The sequence below is a fragment of the Strigops habroptila genome, chromosome 4 (genome assembly GCF_004027225.2).
Source record: "Strigops habroptila isolate Jane chromosome 4, bStrHab1.2.pri, whole genome shotgun sequence".
Taxonomy (NCBI): Eukaryota; Metazoa; Chordata; class Aves; order Psittaciformes; family Psittacidae; genus Strigops; species Strigops habroptila.
Window position 1 is genome coordinate 81,272,895 of NC_046358.1, and position 17,966 is coordinate 81,290,860.

General features: G+C 43.8%; 1 protein-coding gene across 3 annotated transcripts in view; it reads right to left on the reverse strand.

Annotated features, from left to right (window-relative positions):
- Window positions 1-17,966, reverse strand: part of SNX8 (sorting nexin 8) — a 29,267-nt gene that overhangs the window by 4,622 nt on the left and 6,679 nt on the right. For all 3 annotated transcript variants that reach the window (XM_032919897.1, XM_030484972.1, XM_030484973.1), the window contains 9 exons: window positions 12,243-12,433; window positions 9,030-9,147; window positions 6,279-6,400; window positions 5,837-5,917; window positions 4,473-4,633; window positions 3,687-3,819; window positions 2,547-2,615; window positions 1,605-1,754; window positions 696-845 (listed from right to left, as the gene is read on the reverse strand). In XM_032919897.1, coding sequence (XP_032775788.1) covers window positions 696-845; window positions 1,605-1,754; window positions 2,547-2,615; window positions 3,687-3,819; window positions 4,473-4,633; window positions 5,837-5,917; window positions 6,279-6,400; window positions 9,030-9,147; window positions 12,243-12,383 — 1,125 coding nt within the window. In that variant the 5' untranslated portion in view covers window positions 12,384-12,433. The remainder of the gene's footprint in view (window positions 1-695; window positions 846-1,604; window positions 1,755-2,546; window positions 2,616-3,686; window positions 3,820-4,472; window positions 4,634-5,836; window positions 5,918-6,278; window positions 6,401-9,029; window positions 9,148-12,242; window positions 12,434-17,966) is intronic.

Below are 17,966 nucleotides of genomic sequence, written 5' to 3' on the forward strand. Positions count from 1 at the left end.
CCACACGGCAGGTCATCATCTCACTGTGTTCTATTTCAGCAGCACTTTCAGAGTACTCCAAAGCACAACACACACGTGCTGAAGTACTTTGGGGATGTCCAGTGGGCCCAGATTGCCCCTTTTTGACTAGAGCTATAATGCAGCTCTCTGAGCGTGCATGGAAGGGAGATTTCCCATACTTTGGTCAAATTCCTTCCCTGAAGGAAGGGAGGGAGCTGAAGGAGAGACTTTGATATAACAAATGCAAGAAAGCCTGTATGTGGGGAATGCTGAGGGTCACATTTAGGGGTTACCAAAAGGGAGCTCTTGGATTTAGAGCAAAACCAAGGAAGTTGCTCCTTGTCATGTAATTTCTGTGTAACATGAAACAGATTCATCTAGCAAACACACATCATTCATTACAGAATAGCCAGTTGGTCAGGTCTTCCTCAACCACCTGTAGGGTAAGGCCATCTGCAGATGGGAGAAGAAAGAAACCCACAGCAGCTTGCTGCAAGAAGATGAAGTCTTTAGAGGGGTTAGAGGCCAGCCTGGACCCTCACCCCAAACTGGAAAGACCTTAGTAACTTCTTAAGGAGTTATGAAAGAGCCCAGCTGGACAGATGATGAGAGGAAGAAGGTCCACAGGTGAAAACAAACACATTCAAATCCTCATTCGTCTTTAGGGAAAACAAATACAGCCCAGAAGAACTCACCTCTTTGTGACCCTGGATCTGGGAGTTGACAAAGGCCCCCAAAATGTGAGATGTGAGAGGCAGATAGATGTGGATGAGCTGTGTCTCCTGATGCAGGCAATACAGAGAGAAGTAATTCCGCAGCTCCATGGTTAGGATAGCATTTTCTTGCTGAAATAAGAGGAACTCAGTGAAACACATTGCCAGGAAGAGGGTACCAAGGAGGTTCACTTGCAGCAGGAGAGAACAGCGTTCCTCATCATACCAGCAATGCAAACACATACCAGAAACCTAAAAAAGCAGTTCCTGGACCCATTTGATTAGACCTCAGAGCAGCCTTCCAATATCTGAAGGGGGCCTACAAGGATGCCAGGCAAGGATGCCATACTCTTCATCAGGGACTGTAGCGATAGCACAAGGGGGAATGGGTATAAACTTAAACAGGGGAAGTTCAGGTTAGGTACAAGGAATATGTTCTTTACTGTGAGGGTGGTGAGGTGCTGGCACAGGTTGCCCAAAGGAAGTAGTAAATGCTCCATCCCTGGCAGTGTTCAAGGCCAGGCTGGACAGAGCCTTGGGTGACATGGTCTAGTGTGGGGTGTCCCTGCTCATGGCAGGGAGTTGGAACTAGATGATCTTCAGGTCCTTTCCAACCCAAACCATTCTATGATTCTCTGACACAAACAGCATTTTCCATCATGCAGACTGTTGCTTTCCAGACCTCCTGCAAATAACATGTTACCAAAGAGCCAGTAATAAGCACTGAGGAAAACAAAGGTGTTTTCCATGTAGCACAGCAGGTAGCTCAAATTACCCGAAGTACAGGTTGCCCTGTCAGTCTAATGCCTTTCTCCAAATGTGACTGGGCAGAGAGCAGCACCACTATAGGAGTCCAGTACAAGCCCTGGCTCTCCCAGGCATCTGCCCTACCTCCACAATGCGAGACTCCAATTGCTCTACCGATTCGGGTTCTTTGTTCTGCACAGTGGCACTCATCATCTGCTTCTTCATCATGCTGTACTTATGCAGTGCTCGCTGGTGCTTGTGCAATACCCCCTTCTCATGTCTTTCACACAGGTCCTGTATGAGAAAAGGGAAAAACAGGTACTTAGTGGAAGCTAGGACACAGCAAGCAGGCAAGCCAAGCGCATGAGGAACACACACATACTATGGTGATGCTTTAGGTGATTTCTGTGCTGCAGATTTGTGTTTCTTTGTTTTCAAGAGGGTCAAAAGATGTTGGCAGCTAAGAATCCAAGAACCAAAACTGCCTGGAGTCAGATTAAGAGGCAATCCGGAGCATCACTTCTGCCAGCATTTGGGATCTTACCAGGCCTCTTATCTTTCCTGCCCTTCTCAATATTAAGTGCTGGCCATTAACTGTGGTAAGAGTTTGCCAGTCTCCTCTTCCAGTTCAGGCCTGGGAATGTCAGGAGAGGCTGCCACATACAGTGTCAGTAGATGCTTCTAAGAAAAAAGTGTCTTTGACTGAAAGATTAGTATTAACAAAAATTCACTTGTAACTGAACTTGTGTCTCCATGACCAAACCAGTAGCAGTTCAATTCACTGCTTTGACCCAAAAGCAGCCAAATCTGGAAAGAAGATTGCTGATCTGTACAGTTCAAGCAGTTGTAGTTTTCAATTCCTTGCAGGGTTTGCTGTTTGGCAAGTGCTCATCACAAGATGAGCTGATCCGTAAGGCTACAGATCCAGCTACAGCCAACAGCCACTCCCCTCCCTCTGCCACATGCCCAGTTTGCCTCTGAACTGGCCTCCCAGACAGTTTTCCATCCAGTTGGCGTTACACCCTCCGAAGAGCACAAACTTGCTCTAAACAACTTTCTCACTGGCACAAGAACAGCAGAGCTCACTTTATAGGACTGGAGTAAATCCAGGAAAAGGTTCAGCTTCTCCACCACATCATTCTCTTCCTGTTTACCCTAGAAAACAAGGAAAAAGCACATTTTATGTGAGCCTGGCAAGAGCTACCATCACAGTTCTTCACACCCTTACAGCACGCAGGCCCTCCACTGCATTCTCCAGAGCACATCAATGCTTACACAACCAGATCAAAAACTCTTTCAGATGGTACTGGAGCGTTTAGTCTCTGCTATGCAGAACAAAGATCTGACTGGAGCAGGCACAGCTTTTCCAATTGACTGATCATTGTAACAAGAGGAGTTAGTTTCACAGCCCTGTGTCAATCCTTTCAGCTCTCTCTGCCTGGAATTCCTTGCTCTTGCAGATTCCTCCAATCTTTCATCTTCCCTTCTCACAAGGTAACTACTAATGCATTAAAGCTATAAATACCTGCATGTTCCCCATAATAGTTCATGCATCACAAGGCAGAGATGAGACACCAAGCCAAACTTCACTACTTGTTTTTTTACTTTACCAAATACTGTCTTTATTTCCTGTATCAATAGAGCTCTCTGGAGAAAAACACCTGGTCTAACTGATCTATAAAAGCATGCTGAGTACCTTAACACAACGAGATGAAGAGAAGGGAAGATAAAACTCTCACTTTTCCTTCCCAGACTGTCATGTTCTCACATTATTCTGACAGTCATTACCACACTGCACACTTAGAGCAATATGATGCTTTTGTCTGAATGACTCTCATGTAATGTTTAAGTACTTGAATGTCAAAATTTGATTCAGAACTAAGTTCTGGATCCTCGGTAGCACATTAATATGATAGAATGCAGGACTTTTGGACAGCTCAGTGTAGTAATACAGCTTCAATTGTCCAGTAACCATTTGAAATTACAACAGAAAGCAGCTTTTCCACCCCTTCCCTTTCCCATTGTACTTTTTCCCATTTAAACACAGTCCAGCTTTTTCATTCAAGCTTGAACAAGCAGGCTGGTGGCTGAGGATGGAGTTTGGACTACAGTCTCCCTCTTAACTCTTTAAGTGCTTATGTCAACAGAGCTCATGATTCAAGAGGAAACTATAGGCAGCAATGCACCTCCTTCATAGAAAAGGAAAATAAAGAGTAAAGAACTCACCTGCTGCACAGCCTTATCTGCCAGAAGTGCAAACTCAACAGACAGACCCTTCAAGGCTTGTTTCAGAGTCCCCCATGTGCTGTTATTCAAAGCAGCCCAGGAAGGAAGCGGTGTAGTGTCTGAGCCCAAAGCACTAGGAGGAGAGAAGTAGTATTCAACTCTAGGAGGCAAATTCCACTAAATAGATACACTTATTTGCAGAGAATTCAGAGTTTCAAACCTGTCTAGGTAGTTTGCAGTGCTGAGCTACTACTGCACAATCACAAATGCAAAGCTGTGTATATCTTGGTGGAAGAGGCAATAAAGCCAGTACCTGAATGTCAAAGTATTTGTATTTTCTTTTCTCTTGCCCTATGGAATGCAACCTTAGGACAAGAGGAAATGGCCTCAAATTGCACCAGGATATTAGGAGCAATTTCTTCACTGAGAGGGTGCTCAGGCATTGGAACAGGCTGCCCAGGGAAGTGATGGAGTCACTGTCCCTGGAAGTGTTCACAAACCATGTAGATGAGGCCCTCAGTGATATGTTTTAGTGGTGGCTTTGGCAGTGCTGGGGTAATGGTTGGACTTGATGACCTTAAAGGTCTTTTCTAACCTAGCTGATTCTATGATTCTTAGTGGAAAGCACCCATTTTCTTCTTTTAGAGTAGGAAAAGTTTTATAATGACCTACAGCACTGAAATACCCATTCTTACCAGACCATTTGCAGATAAACCTTACAAAAGTCGAGTTCTGAAACAACAGTAGAAACATTCACATAAGCAAATCCTCTTCCTGCCAGCCTACCTTAGCTCCTTTCCAAATATAAGGAGATCTGAGGCATTATCAATGGCTCGAGAAGCTATCCTCTCCGCCCGGTCCCGCAGCTTATAAAAGCTATTATAAATATTTCTGATGAGCTCCCTGCTGGCAGCAAACTGGGCCTGGATGTCAGCTGGGAGGAAGTCCTGGAAAAGTGCAAGAGAGATCACTTGTGGACAAATCGGAGGCACATTCACATACAGTAATTGTGGGCACACCACACAGCAGATAGAGACGGGTTTCCCTCTTGTGCTAGCGCTCTTGCACTGTGTTGTAACAGCCCTGAAGAGATGAGCTTCATAATTTAAGTGTCCAAGTCAGATGTCATCCAAAACCCCCTCATTTCAGAGAGAGAATACTTCCTTGTACCTACAACCCTTGCTAAATAGCATTGCAATAGACCCAAAGAATGGTTACTTATCATCTGTCAGCTCCCTGTAACACATCTTTTGGACTGACCATCGTAACAAATATTCCTTCAAGTGGTTCTTTACATCTAATTGAAATCCAGCGTGTATCTACATGTGCTTATTTCCACTGGGTGGGTCAGGTAAGCAGGATAAACAACCAAGTCTAAGGCCTGAAGCCTGGGCATACAAAGATTCTTCTTCCTCTGAATCAAATACCAGTGCAGATGGAGTTGGCAAAAATCTGCAGTTCTGCTACACAGTCAAAACAGGGTTTGTGAGGGTTCAAGCTCACGGGTTCTGCTCTGACACTGCTGGTAACTGCCAGCCTGGCAAAGTCCAGCATGCTGAAAGTTCAGCTCTTTTTGACCTGCGTATCACTCTATTAAGCTCCAGTTGCAAAACCTTCTGCTAGTGTTGCAGGAACCTGAACAACAACTTGCTTTAAAATTGCTCAATCGACACAGGGAATGTATGGTTAAAACTTGCCATAGCACTAATCACTGGGATAAACAGATATATGGAAAACTTAGATCCAACTTCTCTGTAGCAGTCCAAGTTACTCAAAGGGAGAAGGCGACAGACAGAATGAAGGCATGAACACATGGAGGTGATGTCAAACTACATATTAGCTTTTAAATCATGCAGTATGTGTATTAGTTTGTTATGCAAGTACAATTACAGAGAAACATGTTCTGAGCAGGATTCATTGTTTAATCTTTATCATATTCATGAACCAGCACTTTGCTGAAATATCAGGTCCTTAAGAGTCAAGTATTTATTTGATCTATTTGATAAATTACAAGCTTAGAAGTCCTTCAAACTTTGGGAACAACTCTCTCCTAGCTAAGGTCTCCATCACTCAAATGCCACAGCTGATCCACCTGGAGAAGAGAGTCATTTAAGCCAAAATAATACGTTGCAAGAAATTCATATACATACCTTGGCCTGGGTCGCTAATCTGCAGGTCATAAATTCATCTCCTACTCCCTGAACCAACTCTCTTAGCTTATTCTGTACATCCTGGAGAAGACACAGAAAATAAACGAGCATGAAAGAACTAAGTAATGCACAAGCAGTTCACGCAGGTCTCAGATATATTGCAATAGTAAGGCACAACTTAGCAGATACAGCTTTATCCAGGTTAGGTTTGAGGACACACATAATATGTATTCCCCTAAGAACAGTTGTTTTCAGAAAGCTGTATGCCTGCTATTGAGTGAAATTACCTTCTACTTGCCAGCTGCAGAAACACCTATTGAGAGCAAATTCTTCTCATCACAGGGAGCAACAATGTGTAGGTCAAAAGCAGTTCTGAGCTCTGCCCAGCGAAGCAGCTACAGGAAGGTATGCAAACTCAAGACCATTGCTAACAAGTACTCACTGAGCCACTGAAGGACAGAAAGAGCTTCAAGAGCACATCTTCTGAGAAAGGGGGATGTCGAGCCACCAGGTTTATGAACCGCTTCAGCGCTCTCCTCCTCGACTCTATGAACTCACGATCAGCTACAGGAAGAACATTACATTTCAATTAATGCACCACAGGGTACAGCTGCTCAGGAAGAGAAAAAAGAAAACACTCAGGCCACTAATTTCCTTGTACTTATAACCCTTGCTAAATAACACTGCAAGAGACCCAAAGAATGGTTACTTAAAATCATAGAATGGTTTGGGTTGCAAAGGACCTTAAGATCATCTAGTTCCAACCCCCTGCCATGGGCAGGGACACTTCACACTGGACCATGTCACCCAAGGCTCTGGACCTACAGATCTTTTGGATTGACCAGCATAACAAATACTCCTTCAAGTGCTTCTTTATATCTTACTGAGATCCAGCATGTATCTATGTGTGCTTATTTCCTCTGGGTGGGTCAGGTAAGCAGGATAAACAACCAAGTCTAAAACCTGAAGCTTGGGTATACAAAGATTCTTCTTCCTCTGAATCAATCCCACAGCTGGTCCCCAGAGGGGATCTCAGCCTGTCTGCGGCTCCAGGGAAACACAGCACAAAGCACTGCCAAGATCACTGCCACTTGCAAAGTGATCACCTGTCCTCCTGCACACTGTTGAGCATTTGGAGCTAGAGGGAGAATAAAGGTTTGGAAGAGAAAGGAAAGGGTTGGTTGGTTGTTTTTAAGGTTGTTTGTTCAAGATCAGAACCCATCTTTTTCATGCAAAATGTTAGAGACTACTTTGGAAGACCTGCACAGCAATGTGCACTACATCCATCCACAGTCCTTACTTGTCAAGCTAAAAAAGTTCCGCTTGCCTTCCTGAAACAGGAAGAATTTCGCTCTGCCAATACTGCAGCGAGGCAGTAGATCAAAGTTCCTGGAGTTTTTCAGGAAAGAAGAAAATTTAAACTAAAATCAGATTGAAGGAAAAGAAAGCAGCATGGAATGAAATTAAAGGAATGCTCTTATCCATGACAACACTCTCCTAATACGAAAGGGTATTACTCTTTTGCCTCAGTTTTAAGTTGGGAGTTTGCTGACTGAATGGACTCTCTAAAATGATCCTTAGTAAAGTATCACCCATCCAATGTTTTTTCTGTCATTAGAGCTGCAGATCTTGCTTTGTTCATGCTACGTGGAGATTTCCAAAGTCATCTACATACTTCCTACATGATCTGCCCCATGATGCTGCAATCCTCCAAAATGGGCAGAGGATCAATCTTCCTTCATCTGACACATAGATGGAAGTAGACCATCATGAAAATAAGAGTATAACTTAGTAGAGGAGCAGTCTAAGTGTAAAAAGCACACTGCTTTGCCCACCCGCCCTGGGACTGAGGAGGTTGCAAGAGTCACACATCGATGCTAATCCATCAAATCCTGTGTCCTGCAATTCCATTTGTCAGCCCATTAACCTACTCAGAAACAGGAATGACCCATTCCATTTCCTTTTTCCTGTTTGTAGTTTCTGTTAAGACCACTTACACAGCTTTTCTATATGCAGAATTACTGGGCTAAAGGCAATCATCATAGTTTTGGACTGTACGAGGACTGTATTCCAGCAGATTTGGAACTAATCCTATCAGTTTTTTCTTGAACATATACTTGTGAGAGGCAATTCACTGGTGAGTGCACAGAGATATCAACACCCCAGGAACGCCAGGAAATAACAGTGCCTGACAAATGACATGTATTGGAGGCTTCTTTCAAGCATACTGAGATTAATCAGAGAAGGTCACTTCACTTACAGGTGCTGCATGAAGTGGAAATTCTGGCTGAGAACACTGAATCAGGTCAAATTCAACAGATGGGTTTTGGCAACCCCAAAAGAAAGGTCTTCACAATTTACATCCCATCATGAGAATCTATGACCACTGAAGCTTTTCAGCACTATTACTTTGCTTTGTTCCAGTTCACTATCCACCTGCTCACTGTTTATCAAATCCTCTTTACTGTAGCAATACACTGACTCCTTGACTGAAATAAATGACATAGTGATACACAGTAAGGTTAGCAGCAAGGGCAGGAAACAAGGCAATGAAAAGCTTGTTCTTTCACAGATAAAGTATAAAACAAGATAGGATTTTATACAGTTATGCAGCATTTGAAATCATAAACATTTAAAACCAGTGCCAATATTTCAGATTAGTGAAAAAAGGGCCTGAAGGAGCTTTGATATGCTTTCAGTCTTGGGATGCTCTGTTGGTTTCTATTCTAACAGCTAAAATATACTTGAGTGAACTGACACGCTGACTCCAGCCTCAGCTTTTAGCCTCTCCTTATCCTAAGCACATCATAGAATCTCAGACTGGTTTGGGTTGGGAGGAACCTTAAAGCTCATCCAGTTCCAACCCCCTGCCACGGGCAGGGACACCTTCCACTAGAGCAGGTTGCTCCAAGCCCCTGTGTCCAACCTGGCCTTGAACACTGCCAGGGATGGGGCAGCCACAGCTTCTCTGGGCACCCTGTGCCAGCGCCTCAGCACCCTCACAATAAAGAATTAAGGAATTTCTAGGATGGCAATAATTCACACCTCAAAGTTGTGTATTACAACCTCTAAGTTGTTTTCTGAGCCAAACAGAAGCAAAGACTTTTGATCTTTTAAACATTTATTTTCAACAGTATCACCTTGATCACACTGGCACCACGACCCCTCCAGTCAAAAGAGATCCAGGGTTTACCTCCCAGCATCCTCTTTGGTGGAAGTGCCGGCACCATCCGATATGGGAACTTCTGCAGCAGCATCTCATGGAACACCACAAAATCATTGTATCGCCTGTAGACTGAGCATTTGAATCTCTGCAATTAAGGAGGAGAATAGATCAATATACAGACAGAACAATCAGCAGCACTTCCATGTGAGGTTTTTTGGCTATCAGCTGCACTAAAAACAAAAGGAAGAAAGAAATCACAGCCAGAGACTCCAGAAACGACATATTTCTTCTCATCAGAGGCCTTGTGGTGGGAAGGAGGGAGAAGACTCCAAAGGCAGCGACCTTTCAATTATGAATAGAGATGGCATTCTTGTAACTGCAGTGTATTGGGTTTTCCTGGCAAGGTTTTGGTAGCAAGGCCACAGGGGTGGCTTCTGTGAGAAGCTGCCAGAAGTTTCCCCTGTGTCCAACAGAGCCAATGCAGCCGGATCTAAGATGGACCTACCAAGGGTGAGCCCATCACCAACAGCAGAAGCACCTCTGGGATAACACATTTAAGAAGGTGAAAAAAGCTGCTGCACAATGGCAACTGCAGTAGAGAGGAGGGAGGGCATGTGAGAGGAACAGCTCTGCAGACAGCAAGGTCAGGGAGGAAGGAGGGGAGGAGGTGCTCCAGGCACTGGGGCAGAGATTCATTCCGTGCAGCCTGTGGTGCAGACCATGGTGAGGGAGGCTAAATACCTGCAGCCCATGGAGGACCCCACAGTGGAGCAGATATCCACCTGCAGCCCATGGAGGTCCATGGAGAGCAGATATCCACCTGCAGCCCAGGGAGGACCCCATGCTGGAGCAGGGGGATGCTCAAAGGAGGCTGTGATCCCAGGGGAAGTCTGCGCTGGAGCGGGCTCCTAGCAGGACCTGTGGCCCCATGCAGAAAGGAGCCACCGCTGGAGCAGGTTTGCTGGCAGGAGCTGTGACCCACAGGGGCCCACACTGAAGCAGTTCATGAGAACTGAAGCCCATGGGAAGGACTCAACCGTAGGAGTTTGTGGAGAACTGTCTCCCATGGGAGAGACCACATGCTGGAGCAGGGGAACAATGTGAGGAGCGCACCCCTGAGGAGGAAGAAGCAGCAGAGACAATGTCATAAACACGGTGAGAGGAGACAGAGAAAACGTGGAGTGAAGGTAAGCCTGGGAAGAAGGAAAGGGCAGGGGGAGGGCGTCTTCAGATTTAGTTTTATTTCCCATTATCCTGCTCTCATTTGATTGCTAATAAATGACACTAACTTCCCCAAGTCGAGTCTGTTTTGCCTGTGACAGTAACTGGTGGGTGATCTCTCCCTGTCCTCCTCTAAACCCACGAGCCTTTCGTCCTATTCTCTTTCCCCTGTCCAGCTGAGGAGGGGAGGGATAGAGCAGCTTTGGTGGGCACCTGGTGTCCAGTCTGGTTCCCCACATACAGTCCTTTTGAGAATAAGATTTTCAGTTAAAAACCAAGTCAGATTTCATTCACACACAAGATGAAAGAGACTACAGAATGAAGAGGAAGAGGTTTCCCAAGAAATTACACATATCCCTAAATCTGCTGTGATTCCATGCCACTGCTCCCTCAAACTGCCTGGTCTTCCAAATTAGACAGGACATTTAGAAACAGTGCTGACACTTTTAAAGTGCTCTAGAGAGCTTTTGAAGTACTGCAAGTCCCCGAGTACCACCTCTTAGGAACTTATTCTAAATCAGTTTCAAACCCAGAGGTGGCAAAACAGTCCTAGATCACAGTAAGTATTAGCCCAAATGACTGATGTTTGAAGTGAACCTCACAAGAGAGAGACCTCTCACTGATGTTAGATCTATAAACAAGATTGAAAGTTCCTTTAAAAGCTTAGTCCCTTGCTCTGCATTTCTTAGATCGATATGTAGAAGATGCCAAAGAAACTGGGGTTTCATTCCAAAAGCAGTGAAGCAGCAGCTAGAACAAGACATTTAAGAGGCAGAAATCCTTGTAAAAACAATGAAAAGCCCACAACCCCCCCACACTATTACTCCAGATTCAACTATTATAGCAGCTAATAAAAAAAGACTACACAACACCATACTCATTCTCTCTGCATTTGCATTGCACATCATCCACCACTCGCTGTGGCACTGCACATCATCAAAAATAAGGCAATGAGGCACATAACTGCAGCCCAACAGACACAGCTCCCAGGGCCTCCCTCTGCTTTGGAAGCTGATGTTGATTTGCATTACAGATCTTAGCTGAAGCTCAGGGCCAAGCTATGCTGCTTTCTGAGAAGGTATCATTCTACAGATACAACTGCAGGAAAGGTGACAGCAACTGAAAGGAATTGATAATGGGTTCCTGTACTTAAAATGTACAGAGACCACCAGAGACACTGAGTCCTGTGCCCTGAAATCATAGGCAAAAATAACCACTGAGCCCCAGAAAGCCACAGAAGCAGCCACTGTGAATGAATCTGCCCCCTTCCCCCCACAACAGCCTCTGTCAGACTTACAGATGTCACTCTCAAACACAGAAAGCCCCAAACGTTACTATAGACAAGTGACCCAAATGTGCCACTGAATATGTACAAGTGACTAGAGCAGTTTGAGCACTACTCAAAAACTGACATTTTGGTGGCCTGGGAGATGCAAATTGCTCATGGTCTGCTTTGAAAAGGACAGATTTCCTTCTTGGAAAAACCACACAAGAGCTGTTTCACTGCCTGCTCTATAAATAGGAAAAACGACATCATTTTCAATCTTCTCTTACACCAGGAGAGGAACCCACAGGTCAGCATCGGGGCAAGTAAACTGGAAGCAGCCTGGCCTCTGCAGAAGGATTTGCAGTACCTTTTCTCTCTATAAGGGTTTCAGTTTAGCACTGCCAATATGATTTCTTCACTAGCTCAAAATTGTTTGACCTTCCCAGTTGCCTACACCAAGCCATTACAAAAACATTCAGTTTTCAATGTTCTACATCTGCTTTTGTGCAGAGCTCAGGTTTCAAGTGAGTAAACGAGCAGAGCATCCACCAGACCTCAGACAGAAGATGCTCCATACTGCAGAAGCCCAGTTCAAGAAAGCATAATACTATTGCATTAAAAGGAAGCCCACACTACTGGCCTACTCAAAACCAGCATCACCCAACCCATCTATCAAGTCCAGACTTTGCCAGCAGTAACTGCACAGACATTAAGAGAACACACTCACTAAGACCAGTGCTTGTTCACATTACCTTGCTGGAAACCTCGTATTCCACATGTTTCAGAAAAAGGCCCTTCTTCTCAGGTATAAGCTCCACCTGAACACTATCCTTGCTCAATAGCTCTTGTAGGGTGTGAGAAAGCAGCAGTGGATTTCCCTGGGGCGCCTGCATTAGGAACTGTTCCGGTTCCCTCGGTTCATTTACTGGAGGCTTTGCCAAATCTAAAAGACAAAAAGGAAAAAAGACAGTCCAGTAGACCTGATAAGATAACGTAAAAGAAGTAGCCTTAAAATATTCCGTGCCCTTGCTGGTTGCTCCCAAAAGTGGTGCAACACCACCAGAGCAACAGGCAAGCCACTCCCCGAGGAGGCTATGCCACTTCACACACGTTCAAGACACTGGTACCTCCCTCTTCACAACACCCAGGAGCACCACCAATTAGACCGAGCCAGAAAGACACCTCTACTAAGCAAAAGAAGAATCACAGGCCAAATTCGTTCTGTGAATCAGCTAAGAGGCCTGCATTTCCTGTCTGTCCAGCTCCCACCACAGCAGGAGCTGGCAAAATGAACGAAAGCCTAGCTCAGCACTTTTGGATCCTGCCTAGAACAACTCATGGAAGGAAAGAAAATGTGTGATTTTACTGAGCTGCAGAAATTTAATACATTAATTTTATATGTCATTACAAAGGAAGGAGACACTTCATATGACAGATTTCTTATTAAACCCCATGACAGTAGGCTAAAGTGGGCGTGAACTACAGTAATTTACTATGTCGATATGCTAAAGTTCAAGAGGAGATGGAAAAGGTCCCCAATAAGGGCTACCAACCTTACAATTCCTCTGCCACAGCAATCTCTGGCAAAATCTTTCAAATATACCTATTCCACTGCTTGTAGTTAAAAACCAAACAGCTTTTGACAGTGAATTCAGCCATAGCTGGATGGCTTTGGACAAAGAGATTCTGATACCCAGACAGATGCAAAGAAAGATGCTCTTAAGAACACAAACTACATCAAAGCAGCAGCAAGGATGGTGATTCAAAGTACTCCCTTATCGAATGACTGACATTAGCTCAACTTGACTTCATAACTGCATATATAAGACCATGAACTAAGTTTACATTGTTTTTCAAAGCAATCCTTTTCCCCTACCCATTTCATACATAAGAGGGTGAAAAATGTGGATATAACCCTGGAATCTACTCAACCCACACCTGAATTCTGTTCTCCAGTCTGGAACATGTGGGTTGCTTCCTCTCTGTGTATGTTTGTTCAAGAGGGACACTGCGAGCAAGCTCTTTTACAAAGCAAGTCAAATCCAATGATGAAAGTCACCTAAACATGCCAGGCAGCTTAATCATCCCTCCCCTGCCATTGTACAAGAGATACACCCCTTCTTAAACATATCTACAATTCTGAGACACAAAAAGACCGTAACACAACAGAAGCAAGAACCATTTCTTCAAGCTTTGACACGGTTGTCAACTTTTTAAACTGTAAGAGATTAACTCAGGGAAGATAAGAACTCGTATCCTTGACTTGAAAGCCCTGACCTCCTCTTGATATGGATTTTCCACCTGTTTCTTCGTGTGCTCTAGGCCCTGATAAATGGGGGAAAACAGGTAATCTCTGATTCCTCAGATACACAGCTTCGGAACAGACATTTCATTCTTTGTTCCATAAAACAGCTTTAGGAAAGCAAACCAAATCCAGGACAAATGACCTTATCCCACGTGTCCCATCAGACTTCAGATTCCTGTTAACGTGACTCAGAGAAGCAAGTCTTAACACCTCTGCTTTAACAGACTCATGTATCACCTACCAACCCCACCTACACAGGGGTTACATAGCTGCTTCTGAAAAGTTCCAGCTACCTGCCAGAAATTTGTGGTAAGATAATGCAAGCTAATTCAGTGTCGACATGGGATACTGTTGGATAAAGCAATAAGACATCTGTACAGCCACTTTTTAGGTAGGTGCTGAACTGAGAAGGAAAGGAGGAAAGCAAATACAGAATACAGACAGCAAGGCAAAATATTGTGCAGAAAACCCGCCTTGTCCACCTGACCTTTCGCAGGGCAGCAAGGTGTGATAAACCACACTGTTAAAAAGAAGTGTCAAAAATACACCCACAAAGAACTATGGGAAGCAGGAGACAGCCTCGCTCGCCAGAGCAGCTGTTCTCTGGGTGCACACCCTTGTAATTCATGGGTTTAATTGCTCAAGACACATCAGCAAAATGCAACATGACACGGGAGATTTTGTTGCTCCGATGCACGCACACTCACACAGAATTCCACAGTCCTGTGTGATGCTAAACCACGTGCAGTCACTGCAAGCTTGCCTTCCAGAGAGGGGCTGGCTAAAACTGCTACCCACCTACTTCCCTGAGAGCAGGGTCAATCTGTGCTAACACAACACTCCTCCTGCCTACTGATCCACTCTTCTTGTTTCCAGCTTTCTGCTGGTCAACCAGCAAAGCCGGGTTTTCATGGCACAAACTCTTCCCTAATCTGGGGCTCAGCGCTCTCTAGTGCACTACTGAAACTCCCAGTGGCAAAAGACAGGTATTGGAGAAGAGATTTATAGGATGAACCATGAATCCTTCAGTGTCTCATCTGTAAGTCCTGGAGCCTGCAGCATGATCAGCCAAACCGATGCTGAGGCCTCCCCGATCCTTTACAATGATCTGAACACGCATTACCCTGTAAGACACTACAGAGTGAAGCCCCACAGAGTGATCCAGGCATTCCTCTGACAAGTCCCTCATGTGGCTCTTTTCATTTGTAATAGTTTGCTAATTTTCATTAAGTTATTCTCTAAATTTGCTTTCTAAAAACTCACCTACAGGAAATACCTTCTTTTTATCAGCAGTTCACATAGTCGGCTCTTCCTGAAACATTCTGTAGCTTCTTTAGATCTCACCCTTGTCTAAATGTGTGAAATCATATAAATCAGACAACCATACAAACAAGGGTGAATAATTACTGTTTAATTAACAATCTCAGCATGTTCCATATCACCAAGACAGCTACTTGGAGTGAATTTACAGCCCCAAACACTGGTCTGAGAACACAACAAGATGACTTTGGAACAGCTGTTAACCTGTTTTAGAAAACACTTAATCGCAGCATTAACACTAACCCTGCAGAGCACTATATACTGAAGCTATTCTTCAGCCTATTTTCATCCTACTTACTAAAGAGTCAATTCAAGAACAGTCTCAGGAGCCCTGGCCAGGAATGGTGGATAATAGTGGGAACTCATTGGTATGAGCTCCTGTGTTCAACCAGTAAAAGGATTTACATGCATTGTAGCAAAACACTTAATGCTTCCCATCACGCACTCTCTGCTGGAGAACAGCTAGTTTGGAAAGCATTCCCTTTGGTTTCAGCAGATCATTATCTAGCAAAGTTTATATACATGGAGTAGCAAGTGAATACAGAAATGAGGTATGGAATGGCCCCCTGGAACTCAGGGAAGCAGACAAAATACAAATCAGCTTGTTTTGTGCAAGCTAGGCTTTCCCTACAGCAGTTTCTCAATCTGCTGCCAATAAGACACCAGGAAGTGGTCTGGGATAACTGAAAACAATTTGATATAAAAGTTAAAAAGAATATATGTCTGCATACATATGCAAACAAGAGGACAACAAGGTAAGAAAGAAAAGTTTAAAGAAGCATTCAAAGCACAGCCTTAGTTCTGTTTGGTTGTAAAAGAAAACAACTATGAAAACACTGCATTATACTTTCTTATTTTAGGGGTTTTTTTCCCTGCTAACAAGTCAGGCAGCCTTTGGACTGAAAGGGGTTGAGAAATTTACCCAGGGAACCACAGCAACACAAAGCTTTGCTATTTCATACCATACATTTCACACTTTAGTTGGTGTCCAACGTTCATGACTCCCATTCATAGAATCAGACACCAAACCACACTCCACAGTGACCAGTTTCCTCCATCGACATTTCTAAAATCATGCTTTTATGAAACCCAAAGTAGAATTTCAAGTGTCTAGTGAGCTGCACAGAGGTTTTACACGTGAGCAAGCACACAGGGTAGAGAAGGGCAATACAAGGGCTGGAAGTATAGGTGGTAAATCACAACACAGATCTCCCCTGTTTAAGTTCTGTCAATGGAACTTGGAGGCCTTATCTCCATTTTACAGATAGCTGCTCCTAACAACTCTTTATCACACCAGGGTGCTAATCAGCTAAATTTATTAGACACACTTAAGTAGAAGGTATCAGAGAATTACTTATTACATTAATAGCAGATTCTCTAGAAGGAGAAAAGTCTGAATGGAAGCAAAGCCTTCAAGAAATACAGCTAAGGTTTCTTCTCCATCACCACAGGCCACAGCCGGGTGGAGCAGAGGTGATCCAGCTCACAGGAGACAGAGGGGAATGTGAGAACTGTCTGGATTTGTACACATATACCCCAGATTTCTCCCTAGCAAAAAAAGAGGGCTCCACTACAGACTCCTGAGCCAGGAATACTAAAGCAGCAACGTAAATATCATTCATCAGCATTTCCCTTTCCTTTCTGTCTTCTCATAAAAAGCCTCAGGAATAATGGAAATGCCTTTCCCCCTTATCGTGTCAAACATGCTGCTCCATAGGTCCATAATTCAGTGTCCACATCAACCTCTCTGAGAGCTGATGCAGATTTCAACCACAACTTCAAATAGATTGCCTTCCTTTTTTTTCTTACATGATTTGAAATCCCCTAAAAACAAGCAAAGAAAAACAGAAGTTCCCACCCAAAAAGAAAAAAAAACCCCAAACAAAACTTTCTTCCCTTTAAAAGCTTTATATATCTTTTGAGAGAACTGTATGTGACTTCTTAGAGGTTTTAAGGAATTTAAACCCATGCAACTCTTACTTTGAGAGAAGCAATGCAAAGGAATCAGTCTATTTTATCTAATAAAGCTAACTGACACACAGATCAATGTTCAATGTGGCCAAAAAGTCCATATTTCTTACCCGGTACAAGTAATCGTATTTAGCTTCATTCTAACCAAGAGATGGTGCAATAGTGTGCTTCCCTCTCCCTTCCCAACAATTCACTTGTAAACACAAGCTATCCAATGCCAAAACAAGTTCAGAAGGTACATGCACTATCATAAAATTAGATGATGGAAAACAGGCTCTAACATTTTGGGTTTCTCCTTGAAAAACAAGACAAAAAGCCAAAACCACCACAGCTTTCTCAGTGCGCATGTCAAATATGCATCCTGTGCTTGCTGCTCTGGGGGTTTTGGGTTGGGGTTTTCTCTTTTGGTTGGGCTTTTTTCCCCCTTGTTTTTGGGATGTTGGGGGTTTTTAGTGGCTGTTTGAGGTTTTGGTTTTGTTTTGTTGTTTGGGGTTTTTTTCCAACTCAGTTTAAGACTGCTATTGAGCACTTGCACTTGGTGCTTTTCAAGATGAAGCAGAGAAGTAACAGCACAACTCAAAAGTAGGTGAGGTTATCTAAGTTTTATTTAATAATGATTTAAAAGCACTTGCATTTCAGCATTCCCCTACAGCTGTAACTGCTTCTCAAAGTATCACAATCACTACTACAGCAGGAAAAAAACCCTCCAACACCAAGTTATCTCCTTCCAACACCACACAGTAAATCTGTGTGACAGAACAAGAACTAGCTTTAAGCCTAGTGGCCTGTTGTTTTAGCTATGCCGTTAGATCATTAAGTGATTAAGCTTTCCCAAGTGTGGGAATACAAGGAACACTGTCTATTCACAAGACAGCCACAG